This window comes from Sturnira hondurensis, unplaced genomic scaffold, assembly GCF_014824575.4.
Source record: "Sturnira hondurensis isolate 20B ecotype Veracruz unplaced genomic scaffold, ASM1482457v3 Scaffold0003090, whole genome shotgun sequence".
NCBI lineage: Eukaryota > Metazoa > Chordata > Mammalia > Chiroptera > Phyllostomidae > Sturnira > Sturnira hondurensis.
This window is the reverse complement of record NW_028075721.1, coordinates 8,327,037-8,343,070: the sequence shown is the minus strand read 5'-3', so window position 1 is coordinate 8,343,070 and position 16,034 is coordinate 8,327,037. Positions and strand designations below refer to the sequence as shown.

The 16,034-nt window shown below is 50.1% G+C and overlaps 1 protein-coding gene across 1 annotated transcript; it reads right to left on the bottom strand.

Annotated features, from left to right (window-relative positions):
- Positions 1-586: 586 nt before the first annotated feature.
- LOC118983789 (inactive serine protease 54-like) lies at positions 587-4,047 on the bottom strand. Its single transcript, XM_037041368.1, has 3 exons — positions 3,994-4,047; positions 3,254-3,377; positions 587-1,019 (listed from the first exon to the last, which is right to left on the bottom strand). Exons 1-3 carry the CDS (start codon positions 4,045-4,047, stop codon positions 763-765), a joined length of 435 nt encoding a protein of 144 aa, XP_036897263.1. The 3' UTR covers positions 587-762.
- Between the last annotated feature and the right edge of the window lie 11,987 nt (positions 4,048-16,034).

Genomic DNA, 16,034 nt, shown 5'->3' with positions numbered 1-16,034 from the left:
CCCCCATACTCTGTGTGTGTATATATACACACACACAAAATTGTGTATAAACAGTATTTATATATTATATAAACATATACAACATACTATAATTGTATATACTATTTAGAGACTATATTATATAATTTACACTATATGTACTATATAAAAGAGTAACATACTATAATTTATTTATCCCTGACAATAGTGCATTACGTTCCAGTGCTCTGCTTATTTACTATCCTAGGAACAACTTTGTGCATAAAACTTTTCCAGTGGTTGAAATTATTTCCTTAATGTGGAGTCCCAAAAGTGATATTACTGGTTCAAAAAGTAAGATATTTTGCAAAAAAAAAGTTATTCCTTTACTAACATTTTGTGGGTGTTTTCTGTCTGGTTTAAAAGAATGCACATTTACTGTAAAGAATTTGGAAAACACAGAGATGTTCACAGAAGAAAACCCGAGTGCTTCTGAGCACGTGGAGATGAGCGCCCCTGGAATATCTGTGTGTCTCCTCGAGGCACACATTTACATGTGTGGCAGTCACACTGTTGAGGTCTGAGGCGTGTGTTTTCAGATAAAGGGTCCTCTCAGGACTGGGGCCTTTGTGATCACAGGACAGTGGGAAGGAACATCCTTCCTGAAGACACTGGAGCGACAACTCTTCCCCTTTTGCAGATGAAGACACCAGACAGCTCCAACTTCGGCATCTGGGACTCCCGGACTCCAAGCGAGTCCCGAGCCGGTGAAAAGCCCTTCCACCCTGTCGCCAGGAATCCACCTCAGGCCGCCTCAAGTTGAGCAGGGAACAGAGCCCCCCAATCCAGCCCCAGGGGGCAGTGCCAGCCCAGGGGCAGGTGTACTGGCCTGTGCTCAAAGGCGGATGCGATGCTGAGGATCCAGAACTCACTGAGGATGCTGCCGAAAGCCAGGTGGGTGTGGTGGGAATCCTGCAGGGACACCACCCACGGGAACTCATTTTCGCTCACCAAACCCTCCTCAGAATCTTCTATGATGCTGGCTTTCTGGACACCACAGCCTGCAGAGGAAGTATGCAGGGGCCTCACTACTGGGGCAAGAAGTCTGTGGCCTATGGCCACCAGCACCGCACCAGACTGCAGGGCCCCTCCTGGGTCGGGGCACTGGCATTCTTTAAAAAAGCTCCCAGGCAGCCCTGGCTAGTGTGGCTCAGTGGGTTGAGTGCTGGCCTGTGAACCAAAGGGTCATGGGTTCGATTCCCGGTCAGGGCGTGTGCCTGGGTTGTGGGCCAGGTCCCCAGTGAGGGGCACTCGAGGGGCAACCACACATTGATGTTTCTCTCCCTCTCTTTTTCCCTCCCTTCCCCTGTGTCTAAAAATAAATAAACGAAACCTTAAAAGAAAAAGCCAAAAAGCTCCCAAGCAGATTCCAATGTGTGTTCTCAGTTGAAAACCGCAAGTGTTTTTGGGAAGGTCCTGGACGCAGCATCCCAAGTCCAGGTGACCCCTATTTGGTGAGACCTGGGGTAAGCCCCCTCCCATCTCTGGGCCTCAGTTTCCCGTTCTGAAACCTGGGGTGACACTCCCCTTGGAGTTGTAAAGATGATGTGAGGTGAGGTCATGGGGACGTGCTTTGCAAATTGTATCCCGTGACTGATAATGCTAAGCCCAAGGGCAGAATGGATTATCACTGGCCCCTCCCCTACTGCTCTGGTCCCTGTTTTCACATCCCAAACCCCAAGTACCCCGGGCCTCTTTCTAAATCAGCGGCCTTGAGTCGGGGATGTCACGTGATGGGTACCACTGGTCTACCATGGGTCACACCATTGGGTGGCTGCTTTTTCAGCCATTCATGCCACCACACACACTGCCCTGCCACACGCTGAGCCAGGGGCTGGGCTTGCAAGGGAGGATCTTAGGATCCTGGTCAAGGGTACAGGGCCTGGGGGGACAGACGCTGAAGTGTCATAGCCACACAGAGAGACCCACAACACAGGGGAGTGTGCCCAGAGTCTGCGCAGGAGGGGCCGGAGCTCTGCCCGGAGCACTCAGTGTGGGAGGGCTTCCTCCCCCTGGGGCAGCCTCTGAGGCCAGCCCCGAAGACCGAGTCTCCAGACCGTGACCCTGAAGTGGATGGGAGCTTTTGGTGCTGTCATTAAAGGACCACAGCAGCCTTCCCCACGATAGGGCAGCCGGTGACCAAACACCTTTATGAACTACAACTGGGACAATGAGCACACTGTTGGCAAGATGATGTCTCTAAGGCCACTAAGTCCTTCAGCATCACCTGGACAGGAATCCCATTTTCCCCATGGGACGCTGGCAGTCTACAGTGAATGAGCCAACCCTTCTTAACCCAACATGAACCTACAGGGTGTGGTGCCCTCTACTTTCTCAAAGCTCTAGGTGGCTAGTTCATCGACCTTGTAAAACCCTTGTAAGGCCAGGATACAATGAGGAAATCTGACTCAGAGATGAAATGTTGGACCTGGGTCACTTGCCTGAGGTGTGAGCGGCCCTTTCTGTGTTTTGTGGGCACCCCTTGGTCTCCTTGGGGCGCAGGGAGGTGAAGCAGGCCCGGAAGGTGGGGAGTTCTGTGGATGTATGTGTGGGGGGCTCTCTCCTGTCACCCACCCAACTGCAGGAAGACAGGGCGGAGCCTGATGGGGGCAGCAAGGTTGGGCAGAGCCTGCTTTAGTTAGGGACCCCTTCCTAGGCTGGAATCTTAGTCCCCGACAATCTAGAGGTCAGGGAGGGGACCTGCAGCTGCCTCAAAGCCCCTCCTGCCTCCCTCCCGGGCCCAGCCCTGCAACTGGGGTCGGTTTAGCAGCATGCTCTTTCAATGTAATCATAAAAGTCTTCCTGGGGATGGCCATGCTGTGGAAACACAGGAGGGGCCTGGCTCCCACGTGTACCAGGCTCTAGGAGGACACCTCCACCTGCCGGTGCCTGGGGGACACGCCCCCGGAAGAGCAAGGTGGGAGGCTGTGAGTGGAGAGCCAGCCCAGGCCCCCACCCCCTCTGTCCAGGGAGGCTCACTTTCCCAACTGCACTCTCTCCTGAGGATTAACCCTGACACCGGGCAGCTAAAGCTCCGTTGCCCTCGGTCCATGCCCCACAGTCCACTTCTTTGCCTGGTCCCCACTAGTAACGCATGCTCCCAGAGCAAAATGCTGTGAGTCATCTTCCCCAGGATCGTCCCTCGGACACCGACTGTTTACTTTTCTGGGACAACGCCCCCTGCCACGTGTTCCAGGACCGGCTAAGTCAGGAAGGGAGGGGGCAGCACACTCACTGGCAGCAGCGCGGGACACGGAGTCAGAGACGGAGAGCAGCACCAAGAGCATCCAGGCCGTCCCCGCCATCCCCCAGCAGAGCCGCAGCAGACACCATGGGCAGCTGGGGAAGCAACGCACAGGCTTTCAATGCTTGCAATGTCCGAGGCCCACCCCTGTCCTTCCTCGAGGTGAGGGACAGACCTGTCCCCGCCCTGTGGCTTGGTTCCGTGCAGTAGAGAGGCAGGGACCAGCCGCCCGGCGCTGAGATTCTGTTAGGATTCGGAGATGGCCCGAGGAGAGGAGGCAGCCACGCCTGTCAGTGCGGCCAGGGTCCCCGGCTGCCTGGAGAGCTGGGTCTCAGAGAAGCGTGGTGTTTTGACTCACGGAATTCAACCCTTGCCTTAACTGTGTAGCCATAAAACGCTGCTGAAAGAAAAAAGCAGGGGCCTCGGAGCACGCCCACGCAGGTTTTGGCCCCCACCACTACACTCTGCGGGCTGAGACCGGGCTGGGTTCCCGTTACCCAGTGACAGTTCGTGCTTTCACACAGCCACGACCCCAGCACTTTGCTCAGTTTTCCCACAATCACCCTATAGAGTTCATGCTATCACTCTCCCCATTTTACAGATTCGGAAGGTGACACTTTGAGACCCCGAGAAGCCTGCCTGAGGGCAGATGGCTGCCTAGTGCTGAAGCTGGAATCCAAGGTCAGGTCTGTCTAAATCCAAAGCCCATGAGTCTTCATCACCAGCCGTACCTCCAGGCCCACCCTTGCCTCAAACAATGCACAAGGGCCTGTCTGAGGAGCCATCCTCAGTCACCATGTTCCACTCACGACGCCGGAGGTTTCCTGTCGTCAGGATGGTCCTCAGAGTTCCTCTAGGGACTGTCCCTGCTAAAGGAGAAATGAACTCACTCTGCCCGTGCTCAGCAAAGCCCAACAGAGGGATTCCTTCTGCCACCTTGGGGAGAATGTTCCATTGTGGCATCACGGTTACCGTGGTGCCGCCAAGCAAACGTCTGGACATGGGACTCTGGAGGGGCCAGGATGAAAAGTCTGCCTGTTTCCTAAACTTAGCCAGGCACGGGTCAGACCCAGAAGACATCCCTTTCGCTGGAACGCGAAGTCCTGTCCAGCTGCAGCCCTGGTCCGTCCACCTCCTCAGCACCCACCCTCACCCTGCGTCTGCATGCGTCTGTCGGACGGGATGCAGGAAGCCCATGGCAAGGCAGGGCTCGGTTTTCCCACCCCTGTGAGCATTCTCAGACTCCCGGGGTGGCTCTCTGCAGGCTCAGCCCCGTTGTCTCCAGTGGCTTCAAACCGAGCTGCCCAGCGAATCCTGTCCAGTTGAGCCCTGTCCAATCACGGGGCCAGATGGGCGCTGCGCCCCAGCCTCTGTGAGCAGCTGATTCCAGCACCGATGCCAGGACTGAGGAAAGCGTTGACAACGCTGTGGTAAGATGCAACCCCATGGAACCTGCGGGCTCGCAGGCTGCTGGCATGGGCCCTCAAGAAGCATTTACTGAGCCATAGATGGGTGACCGGTGGAAGGAGGGAGGGCCACTGTCCCTTCCCCCTGCGCCCTGAGTGTCTCATCATCCTCTAACACCTTTAACACCAAGCAGGGCCTGGTTTCTGCTTAAAGAACAGATTGGGAAAATTGCTGGCTGTGGGAGAAGCGGGAATCGATCCTTCGGTAGGTCCTGCATAGTGGGCCTCTATGAGCTTTCATATNTGGCATGGGCCCTCAAGAAGCATTTACTGAGCCATAGATGGGTGACCGGTGGAAGGAGGGAGGGCCACTGTCCCTTCCCCCTGCGCCCTGAGTGTCTCATCATCCTCTAACACCTTTAACACCAAGCAGGGCCTGGTTTCTGCTTAAAGAACAGATTGGGAAAATTGCTGGCTATGGGAGAAGCGGGAATCGATCCTTTGGTAGGTCCTGCATAGTGGGCCTCTATGAGCTTTCATATTTTCTTGTTCAAAATTCACAATCACCCTTCCCGGAGGAAGGAATGACCAGAGCTTCCCAGGTGGATACTCGGGCTCAAACCCGTCACTTCCCCGAAGCCACACACCTGGAAAGTGGCAGGGGCAAGGCTTCCGACACCAGGGTGGTGACCCATCTCTACGGCTGTGTTTCTCAGCCTGGCCCCTGTGCTGCTGCTGTTACAGGGGGTGGAAGCAGAACTAGGGACGGAGCCAGAGTCCCTGGGCCACCGGGCAGGAGTCGGGAGCTGAGTGAGGTTAGTGCACCTGACCCCAACTGCCTCCAAACTGCCCCTGGAGTCGGAGTCGTCTTTACGTCCCTGCGCAAAAAGCAGCCCCAGGCAGGCCGACAGAAAGGCAGTTTCCTTGTGTGACCCTCAAGAAAGGCTCCGAGTCCTGCCATGGACCTGGTGAACAGCAGGCCTCAGAGTTTCGCCCTCTCTGGGCCACTTCGTGCTGACCGCCGACTTTAGGTGAATTTTTAAAGGAGTCATTACAATTTTAACAATTCTTATTGAACTCTTCCCAGTTAGTAATAATAGTAATAACGGTTTTATATCTTTGAAAGGAAATTCACCTGCAATCTGATGCCAAGGGCTCCATGTCCAGGATGTGACAGCGTGAAACAGGTAGTTTCTCTGCCAGTCACCCTCCATTTTTACTCTCTACCTTCGTGAAGTCGGAGAATCCCACTCTCAGTGAGAGGATTTCTGGAATCACAGTGGGTTGCAGCAGCTGTCAGACCGCTCTCGATGTTCACATTGGACATGGATCCCAAAATCATGGAGTAATTTTTTTCCCCCACTGATGACGGCTCTCAGGTGCTCCCGGGCTCACCCCATCACACTCAAAACCGGGGAAGCTGAAAACTTCTTCTGGGAAGTTGAAGGTTTTATCCTGGGAGAGAGTGATGGGTGGATTTCTAGGCTGCTTGGTTGCTTCTCCCGGAAAATGTTTCTTCCCATTCTGCTGTAGACTTGGAAAGTGGTTTTAAAATATGCCAATAAGAGGCCTGGCTGGCATAGCTCGGTGGATTGAGGGTGGGCTTGGGAACCAAAGGATTGTGGTTCAATTCCCAGTCAGGGCACATGCTTGGGTTGCAGGCCAGTTCCCAGCAGGGGACGCAGGAGAGGCAAGCATACATTGATATTTCTCTCCCTCTCTCCTTCCCTTCCCCTCTAAAGATAAATAAACAATAATCTTTAATTAAAAAAAGAAATATTTCAGCCGGAACAAAGGTAAAAAATAAAATAAAATATGCCAATAAGAGCTTTCCTATGTTTCAAAATCTCTTGTGAAGTTAACAGAACAAGGAATAGTCCAGGACTCCTTCATTTATGTACCACACACCACCTGAGCAGGGCTTCCTACTCACCACTGGTTTGTGAAGTAGTTAAGCAACGTACCTGCCCACCCAAATATGGTGCGGGCACTGCTCGCCTGCACTGATAGAACACCCCACAGTCTGGGGCACAGCCGACTGCACCTGCCCTAAGGCAACCCTTCCCCTCCCAGCTGCTGACAGCTCAGGCCTCCACATGTTTTTCCTGGACGCTCCTCCAGAAGCTGGTGAGAGCAAAGGTGACTCCAAGGCGTGTCCTCTGCCCTGCTTTGCAGGGCACGGTGAGAAGTCTTTCGAGACCCCCTCTTCTGCGGTGATGCTCAGGGCTGAGGGATGGGGCTTTACTACAGACCACACACACCAGAATTTTCGGTAGAGGAAAATGTAACTTCTAGGTAGCCACTGCTGAACTCACTTTTGTTTGTTGTTGTTGTTGCTGCTGCTGTTGCTGCTGTTTGGTTTTGTTGACAGATTTTTGGCTGCTTACTCAAACTCATGATCCTCTCAGATTCACCTGTCTCGGCATAAGGGAATCAATCACCCTGGAGAACCTGGGCCACTCCCTTTCTGATACGCTTCTATTTTCCATCCTATTTTTATCCTTCACGGAACCTCTCTTAGCCATCCCCTCGTTTTTGCGAATTAGAGTAATACCACCACACAGGCCTGATAACCCCTCAGGGGCGGACCTGTGAGCCACGCCAGGCTCACCAGGGCCTCCCATTCCTGGAATTCCAGGCCTGAGCCAAAGGGCAGAAAGAACAAAACCACTGGCGCTGCCGAGCCAGGCCAACAGCAGGCTCCCCGGCTCTGCAGCGGCACTGAGGGTCCTTCGCAGTTGCATCCTGCCCGGGACCTGGCTCCTCTGAACCAGTGCAGACCCGACCAGCAGACTTCTTTCCTGACTCACTAGGAGTGAGGCCGTTTCTGCTGCCTCTGACCAAGGAAACTTGACTGGTCCACTGGTCTGGTGCTCGGAGTGTCTTTCCCGCCTCGGGATTTTTACGGCACGTATGACAAACGAACGTTGATTCATAACGTCTCTTCGACAATAGGAACGGCAGGGGCGGGTGAAAAGCAGGCACTATCCCACTTGGACCCATAACTGGATGGCATGCGTGATACAACAGCATGCCCCACACACGTTCAAAGCCAAATCTTTCTGAAATTGTAATCCCTTTTATTGTCACGAATTCTTTACCACTCATCACTTCTAGATGCTGGCTAGTCTTACTGTGGTTTATTTGTAATGGAATCTTCAGCTGCATACTTCTCAGACAGCTATACCTTCCTCACCTACAAACCGAAAGGAATAGCCTTCGCTTCCACAAATCCGCCCTCACCTTTTCGTGAAGCACCCCACCTTGTCCACTGACCGTCCATTCCCTAATTGTTGATGGAGGCCGGTCCCAAAAACCATTTCACGTTCCTCTCACCACTGCCGTGAGGAAACAGCGAAGCAGACGTGATGATGGAATGCCACAACACCTATCAGCATCCGACCAGCATCGTAGGTCGGATGAATCGGGAGCAATGGGGCCTGGGGGCACTGGAGAGCAGGGCTCTTGTTTAAAGGGGGCAGCCATGGCCAGACCCCGTCTGGGACCTCCAGCTTCCACACAGTCCGTGGGAGAAAGGACATCTGGCTGCCTGCTAAGAAGGCCAGAAAAGCCCCAGGCTGGCAGGAACGTGTGTGTGTACACACTTGGAAGATTTCTAAGGCAGGAGGACACTGGGAGGTGTGGACTTAACCTCAAATGCGGGACCTAGAGAGCTCCCAGCCCTGGTTTGTGTCTCCAGTGCAGCACTGATCACAGCAGCCAACGGTGGAGGCAACCGGAGTGTCCATCCACAGATGAACGGATTAGAAAAAAAGGGGTGTAGACATACAATGGAACATTATTCGACCTTAGGAAAAAAAGGAGGAAGTCTTGTCACATGCTACAAGAAGGATGAGTCTTGAGGACATTATGTTCGATAAAATAAGCCAGTCACAAGGAGGTAATTACTGTACGGCTCCAGAGGAGTCAAGTTCAGAGAAGCAGAGAACGGAGTGGTGACTGCCAGGGGTTGCTGGGGGTGGAGTCACAGCGCAGTGGGGACCGGTTTGGTCAAGTGCAAACAGTGCTGCAGACCTGTCTCACGACAACGTGACGGTGCTCACACTACTGAACTGCATGCAACCTGAGAAATGGTGAAGATGGCCAATTTTCTTAGTTGTTTTTTCTTTTTATTTTTTTTTACCACAATAAAAAAGAAAGAAATTAACATCACAGGTGCAGGCGAAGTCCCAGATGTGCCCTGGAGGAAAGTCAGTCCTTCCCTCCCTCCCTCCCTCCCTCCTTCCCCCAGGGCATCACCACCAGGACCTCCGGCACTCTCTACACTTTCACTTAAAATCGCACACATAGCCACAAACCCTACGCAGCATTCTGTGCATTTTTAGAACAGTCTCACACAACATACAACATTCTGCTCCTTGCTCTTTCATATTATTCTGAGATCTAGTCCATTCATTATCCTTGCTGTCAAATACTCTGGTCTATGACTATGCCTCAATTTATTTCTTCCTTGCCCTGCCCAGAGAAATTTGAAGTATGTCCAGTTTTTAAAGTATTAACAGTCCAAGAAATGTTTTTATACAGGTCTTCCCATACGAGCATAAATGATTTTCTTTGTGTCCCACAGTGCTAGCTGATTACATGCTAAAAAACATCATTTCCTGAGCGCACTGAGTGAATATTACAATTAGTTTTCCTGGGAGGAACTTTCTCTGGATATAAGTCATTTCGTCATTATATTTCTCAATGTCAGCGACCAAAGCCCCAGAGGAAACGGGAAAGGTGACCTAAACATGCCCGTGTTGGGGCTCTGGGATCCCCCACAGCAAGAATCCGATCTGGCAGCAAACCCACGTATCTTGCCCCCGCCTTCTCTTGTTCAGTTCCACCTAGGATCCTCGTGATGCCCCGGGAAGGTTTGGAGTTTTCATGGGTTCAAGGCACATGGCATCCAACACAGGCTGGTGCTTTATGAAGGACAAAAATGGCTCTTTTCTCAGGATCCCTTTGCAAACTGCATTGGTGGCTTGAGGTCTGTTTCCTAAACAAGATGGCAACATTCAAGGCCCCCTTTGCCCCAAGGGCAAGTTCTGCATGGACAGGACTCTTCACCAGTCCATGGAGGGGTCTCAGTTCAACACCCAGACCTCCAAAAGAGCCTGGCTTGCTACTGCTAAAGGAGAAAAATGAGCTACAAAACAGGCTGCAGCATGTGACCTCATTTCTGGTCTGGGTGGGGTTTTTTTTTTAAAGCACATAATAAAAAAGATAAATGTAGAAGTGTCTGGCAGGTCACATCCACACCCTGAGGAGCAGATTAAGAATGTGGGGAGGGGGGCAGATTAAGAATGTGGCGGGGGGCGTATTGCTTTCTCTTGAATAAGCATGTGTTACTTTTATATAGGAAGGAACATTTACCAACAGCCCTCTGTGGAGCTCAAAGAGTAAAGTAATTTAAAAAACCTTTCATTATAAATAATCATTAACACAAATGACTATTTCAAAAAATACTTCATATTGTTCACACTTATTGGCCAATAAGCACTTACTGAATAAGAACGAGAATGATACTCGTACCTACTGCCATAATCAGTTTTAGCACATTTTCATTATCATGAAATCTGTGCTCATTGGCAAGTCACTGCCTATTTCTCCCCAACACCCACTTCCAGCCACAGCAAGCCACTAATCTGCTTTCTGTCTCTATACATTGCCTATTCTCAATACTGTTGTGGGACAACCTTGGTTCTTCTTGCCAACGCAGTAAAGAATTACAGATCGGCAGGTCCATTAGCACGCAAGCAGGGATTATGGGTGAAATGTTCTCATGGAAGAGAACGGCCCTCACCCAGGTCGGGGAGAAAGGCAAGAGCAGGGGTGGCAAGAGCCCCAGGTCCTTGGTTCTGAGGACTTATATAGCTGGTGGGATGGGGGTGAAGAAGTTACATATTGATTGACAGGTACAGGTGGTGCCAGTTGGGGGGAGGGCGTGAATACCCAAAGGGGTTTATGGCTTTCTTCCTTTGGGCACTATGGGCCCTTTCCCGCCTTATAGGCCTTGGGATGGAAGTACAGTTTCGAAGGCTTTCTTTCCCAGATAGTGCCAACGATACCTAGAATTTCGAGGACTGCCCTCCTCCTCTGTCTGCACGGTGTGTGCTGTGGTGTTGGGACACCTGGCAGCATTATGGGGCCAGGGTCAAGACTGCGGCGTCTGTGGGTGAGAGGTGCCTCCCTTCTCCTCTCTGCCTCGGTCTGCCGTCTGCCCTACCTACTGATCACACAAATGGAGTCTGACTGTAGAGTGTGTGGGAAACAGGAAAGGAGCGTGGCTTCGGAGATGGGCCTGGGGCTGAAGATAATAAGCTCTGGAACAGACGGCGGTGCCACAGTGTACGTCTGCTGAACTGAAGCGCACACTTTGACAAGGTTTAAAATGGTCAAAGGGGTCCATTTTACGTTATGTGTCCTTTTTACCATACCTTTAACAATCCAAGCTAAGGGAAGCCGGTATTTGTAAAGTCATGGGACAGGATCATATTTAATTTTCGAGAAGTAGTCATGACTACTGAAGAGAATTATTTTTGTCACATTGTGTTCAGAGAAACAACCACCATTACCAGCAAAATATCACCCCAAACAACAATGAATTGAAGTCGTTTCATTAAAATGAGGAGGTTAGCCGTTTTGTTTCTGCAACAGCAAGGTCCAATAATTTGAACGAGCACATGGAGATGCACGTGTTTTAGCTGTAGAAACAAAACAGGCCACTGTTGCATTTTAATAGACTCGGCTGTGCCAGTGACTATGAAGGCGTGCCTGTCAGGTCACGGGGCTGGCTTCACTGGGCTTTATTTGGCAGACGAGGAGAGAAAGAGAATCCTCAGCTTTTCCAAGCCGACAGTCTCTCACCCCAGCAGCCACACCAACAGTACAGGCTGTTTCGTCAGCAGCACTAACCGTCTCTCCCTCACCCCCGGGGAAAGCCTGGTTCCCACCGTGGACTGGACGAGGGAAGTCATCTCCCCCCAAGGCTGTCTGTCTGATCCGAGAGGTGGCTACACGCAAAGAAATGGCATCAAGTTCTAGAGCAAATTCAAGGCGTCTGTGCCATTGTGCTAAACCTCCTTCTGTTTCCATGGGAGGGAACGTTGCAGGCAGTTTCTGGATGGTTTGGGACTTAAGAGAATAACGGTATTCAGGAATACAGCAGCCAAGCATTCATACAGTGGTCTGTGATACTGGCCACACATTAGAATCATCTGGGCACTTAAAACCCCTCCACGCCCCGGCCCCACCCCAGACAAATGGACTCAGGTGCTGGGTGTGGGGTGTGGGCATCAGTAGTGCTTTCAAGCTCGCCAGCGACTCCAGTGGGCGGAAGAAACTGGTGTAACGAACTGCGTGGGAAATCGGGGAAGCAAACTTTTTGCCTCAATATGAAGAGTCCCAATGGTTCCAGAAAGCTTGAGCAATAAAGGGTAAAACTCTTGGAAATATTCTTGTCTCCTCCCGTCAGGGAGCAAAACCAGTGTGATCCATTTAATTTATACACATATAGACACACAACACAAATGTATTTTTACTGCTGGGCCAAACTCTCTGCCCAGTGTGTTAACACATACTATCTCACTTAATCCTCACAGCAACCCTGTGACACTGAATTTATGATCCACATTTTGAAGATGAGGGGACTCAAGGCCCAGAGAGGCCAAACAACGTGCCCAAGGTCACACGGCCAGTACGTAGTGGGGCTGGGACGCACACCCAGATCAGTTCAACTCCAACGGGTGTGCTTGAAATGACAAATGTTCTCTTGAAAAATACGTGTCAGGAAAGGAAGGGCCTGCTGAGCGGGACAGGTGCTGCACCCACATGGAGTCTGCAGAGGATTTAAAAAGGGTATCCACGGGGCGCGGTTTAAAAATACAACGCCACACAAGTGGAATGAAAGACTGTGTGGCCTTTGCAGAGAGGGACCTGGTAAACACGTCTGGTGCGCGCCGCCACCCAGCCTGGTACAGGGCACAGGCCATGCTGGTAAAAACTGGTCATGGATGACAAATCACTTCCTCATAAGGAAGGGTTCTGTTATTCCTATGACCCTGCAAAAGGATGCGTTCTGTGGAAGAAGTTATGGGTTAGAGTGATAGTTAAAACTTAATAACTGACGAATCCATCAAACGATGTCTTTTTAGAGCTTCTATTTCACATGGCGAGTTTATAAAACATTATCCATTTTGGACCACACAGGTTGTTCCAGAGGCTTAGAGCATTTCAGGAGAGTTGCAACAGAAATGGGAACATTTCCCCTCCAGTGGGTACACTGGGGCTTTCATTCATTTCCTGAAGTAAATAAATATACATCTTCACTTGTCCATTGTCCAAGAAAGTCCAGCCAGTGAAAACTTAAATTGACTTGCTTCCCCAGCAGCCCAACCAATCAAATGCCACCCTGGTGTTTGTGTGTCATGATCATTTCTGCAGGTAGGTGGCGATCTTGCTTGCGACATCCACAATCCTGGTTTCTCTAAAGGGCCACCAGCAAGGACACACCAAAAAATTAACATAAAAAAGGTTTCTACGACTTTCAGGCTAGAAGGGATTGGCCAGAATTATTCAAAGTCATGAAAAGCAGGGAACCTACAACCAAGACTGCTCTACCCAGCAAAGCTATCATTTAGAATCGAAGGGCCGATAAGGAGCTTCCCAGACAAGAAAAGCTAAAGGAGTCCGTCATCACCCAACCATTATTATGTGAAATGTTAAAGGGACTTATCTAAGAAAAGAAAGACTATGAACAATAAAGTGGCAATAAATACGCATCTGTCAACGACTGAATCTACAGAACAGACTAAGCAAACAAGAACAGAGACAGACTCATGGATACAGAGAGTGTTTTGATGGTTGCCAGATGAGAGGGGGTGTGGGGGGTAGGTGAAGAGGTGAGGGGATTAAGAAGTACAAATAGGTAGTTACAGAATAGCCATGGGGATGTAAAGTTCAGCATAGGAAGTTAGTAGCTAAAGAGCTTACCTGCATGACCCATGGACATGAACAATGAGGGGANATCTGTCAACGACTGAATCTACAGAACAGACTAAGCAAACAAGAACAGAGACAGACTCATGGATACAGAGAGTGTTTTGATGGTTGCCAGATGAGAGGGGGTGTGGGGGGTGGGTGAAGAGGTGAGGGGATTAAGAAGTACAAATAGGTAGTTACAGAATAGCCATGGGGATGTAAAGTACAGCATAGGAAGTTAGTAGCTAAAGAGCTTACCTGCATGACCCATGGACATGAACAATGAGGGGATTGCCTGAGGGAGTGGGGGGTGCTGGGTGGAGGGGGACAATGGGGGGGGACTGGGACAACTGTAATAGCATAATCAATAAAATATAATTTTTGAAAAAAGGCTTCTATGCTGAGGACTCCTGGGAAGGGACTTTGCGAGCTGCGATAGTGAAATGCTCAAAAGCAAACGGGACTTCCTGGTTTCTGATCACTGTTTTCAGAAATAACTGGTTTTTTTTTTAGAAAGAAAACTGCTTGCTCGTGTCAACTTACTGAAGCTGTTAAAATTACAGTTTTGGTGTTTCCTCTTTTCTTCCCCGGTGTCAGGTGGCGTTTGCATTCGCCTCATTTCCAAGGCGGCTCAGCACCCGGGCCTTCTTCCCAATGGACTCTCCAAGCAGAGGCTGAGAGAGCCAACCGGTCCCGCAGGAGAGCGGCCGTCTGCGGTGTCCCATCCACGTTTCTCCCTCTCTCCCTCTCCCTGCCTTCCCTGCTCTCTAAAAGTAAGTAAAATGTTAAGAAAGAAAAATCTGGCCACCAGCAAGGCGAAGGTGTAACATCTTACATTAAAATGTCCGATAACCTTTTTGAAACACTAGTTTGCTACGTGGGAGGGACTGTAACACAATTTAAGTGAGTTGTACCTGGGAACTCATATTGATGGAGAGTTCTGAAAAGATAAGAATGTCGACAACACTTTAGAGTTAGCACTTTCTAGGCTGAGTGAAGATGAAGATTATAATAAAATTTCCCTATCTTTTTCAAAAGATTTTATTTATTTATTTTTAGAGAGAGGGGAAGGGAGAGAGAAAGAGAGGGGGAGAAACATCAGTGTGTGGTTGCCTCACGCGCATCCCTCACAGGGAACCTGGCCCACAACCCAGACATGTGCCTTGACTGGGAATCGAACCAGGGACGCTTTGCTTTGCAGTCCAGTGCTCAATCCACTGAGCCATGCCAGCTAGGCTAAAATTTTCCTATCTTTTTGATGTACCTACCCAAGTCAAAGAAAAATAAATGTAACCTATTTTCCTTCTATAGGTGGCAATACTTCTACCATTAGCATCATCTTTGTTAAAGGGAGATTGTTAGGAATAATGTTTCTCAAAAAAAGTTAAACCTTTTTACTTTGGACGATGTGAGGCATACATGAAAGTAGAGGGCAGTATAGCGAACCACACTCCACCGCCCATGTCTACAGTCACCATGGCAACAGTAACCATGGCCAGTCTTGTTTCATTAGCCCAGGGACCCTTCCCCTCCTCTGGACAATTTTGAAGCAAATCCCAGACTATAAAAAACCTACAAAAGAAAAATAAAGTTATGATCCCACCCATAAAACACCTCTAAGGAATTCTGGGAAAGCCCATGGAATCTTAAAAAATAAATAAATGGACAACTAAGAAGTAAAAAGCAAACTTTTGCTTTTGAAGATGAAAGACATTGAATGCCATATCCTATAACACATGATGTGCTAAACCTCTGTCTATCAGACAATGTAGGAGTGTTTGTATTTTATAGGTAGGGGGTAGTAAGGCGGGACAAGAGGCGATACTTCATGTCCGAACAAGAGAAGCTTTTAATTTTTCTTAAGGCAACAGTGAAGCTACAGAAATGACCAAACACTAAACAAGAGCCTACATGGCATGCCCATCCCTACGTAGGGCTAAAAAAGTAAGAAGACCAGCTTAGAAGTTCTTGCAGAGTCATTAGATATTTTAAGGCAACCCGAGCAAGCCAGGGGGATGGAAAATTACCGACTTGTTAGAACAAAGCAGCGGCAGCTGCTGGCTCTAAATTTAGGAGCAGAGACAAGAAATCTTCAGAGCACCACCAAACACATCACAAAGGCTCCACCCACCCAGCACCTTTCGGAGGGATTTTCACCCTTCCAAGGATCCAAAGCACACAGCCACTGCCCGGGTGGCTGCCCAGTGGTTGCCCTCTTCCCCAAACCTCACGCTCAGCGAGACCAGGGCCTCTTTTCTTTCTCTACAGAGGGCCGCCCTTGAACGACTGCTCAGAGGGAAAGAAGGGACAGAGAGCACGCGCCTCTTTAAAGACGTCTGTGTTCTCCATGATTGTCGGGACTTTTATGATTTCACAGGTAA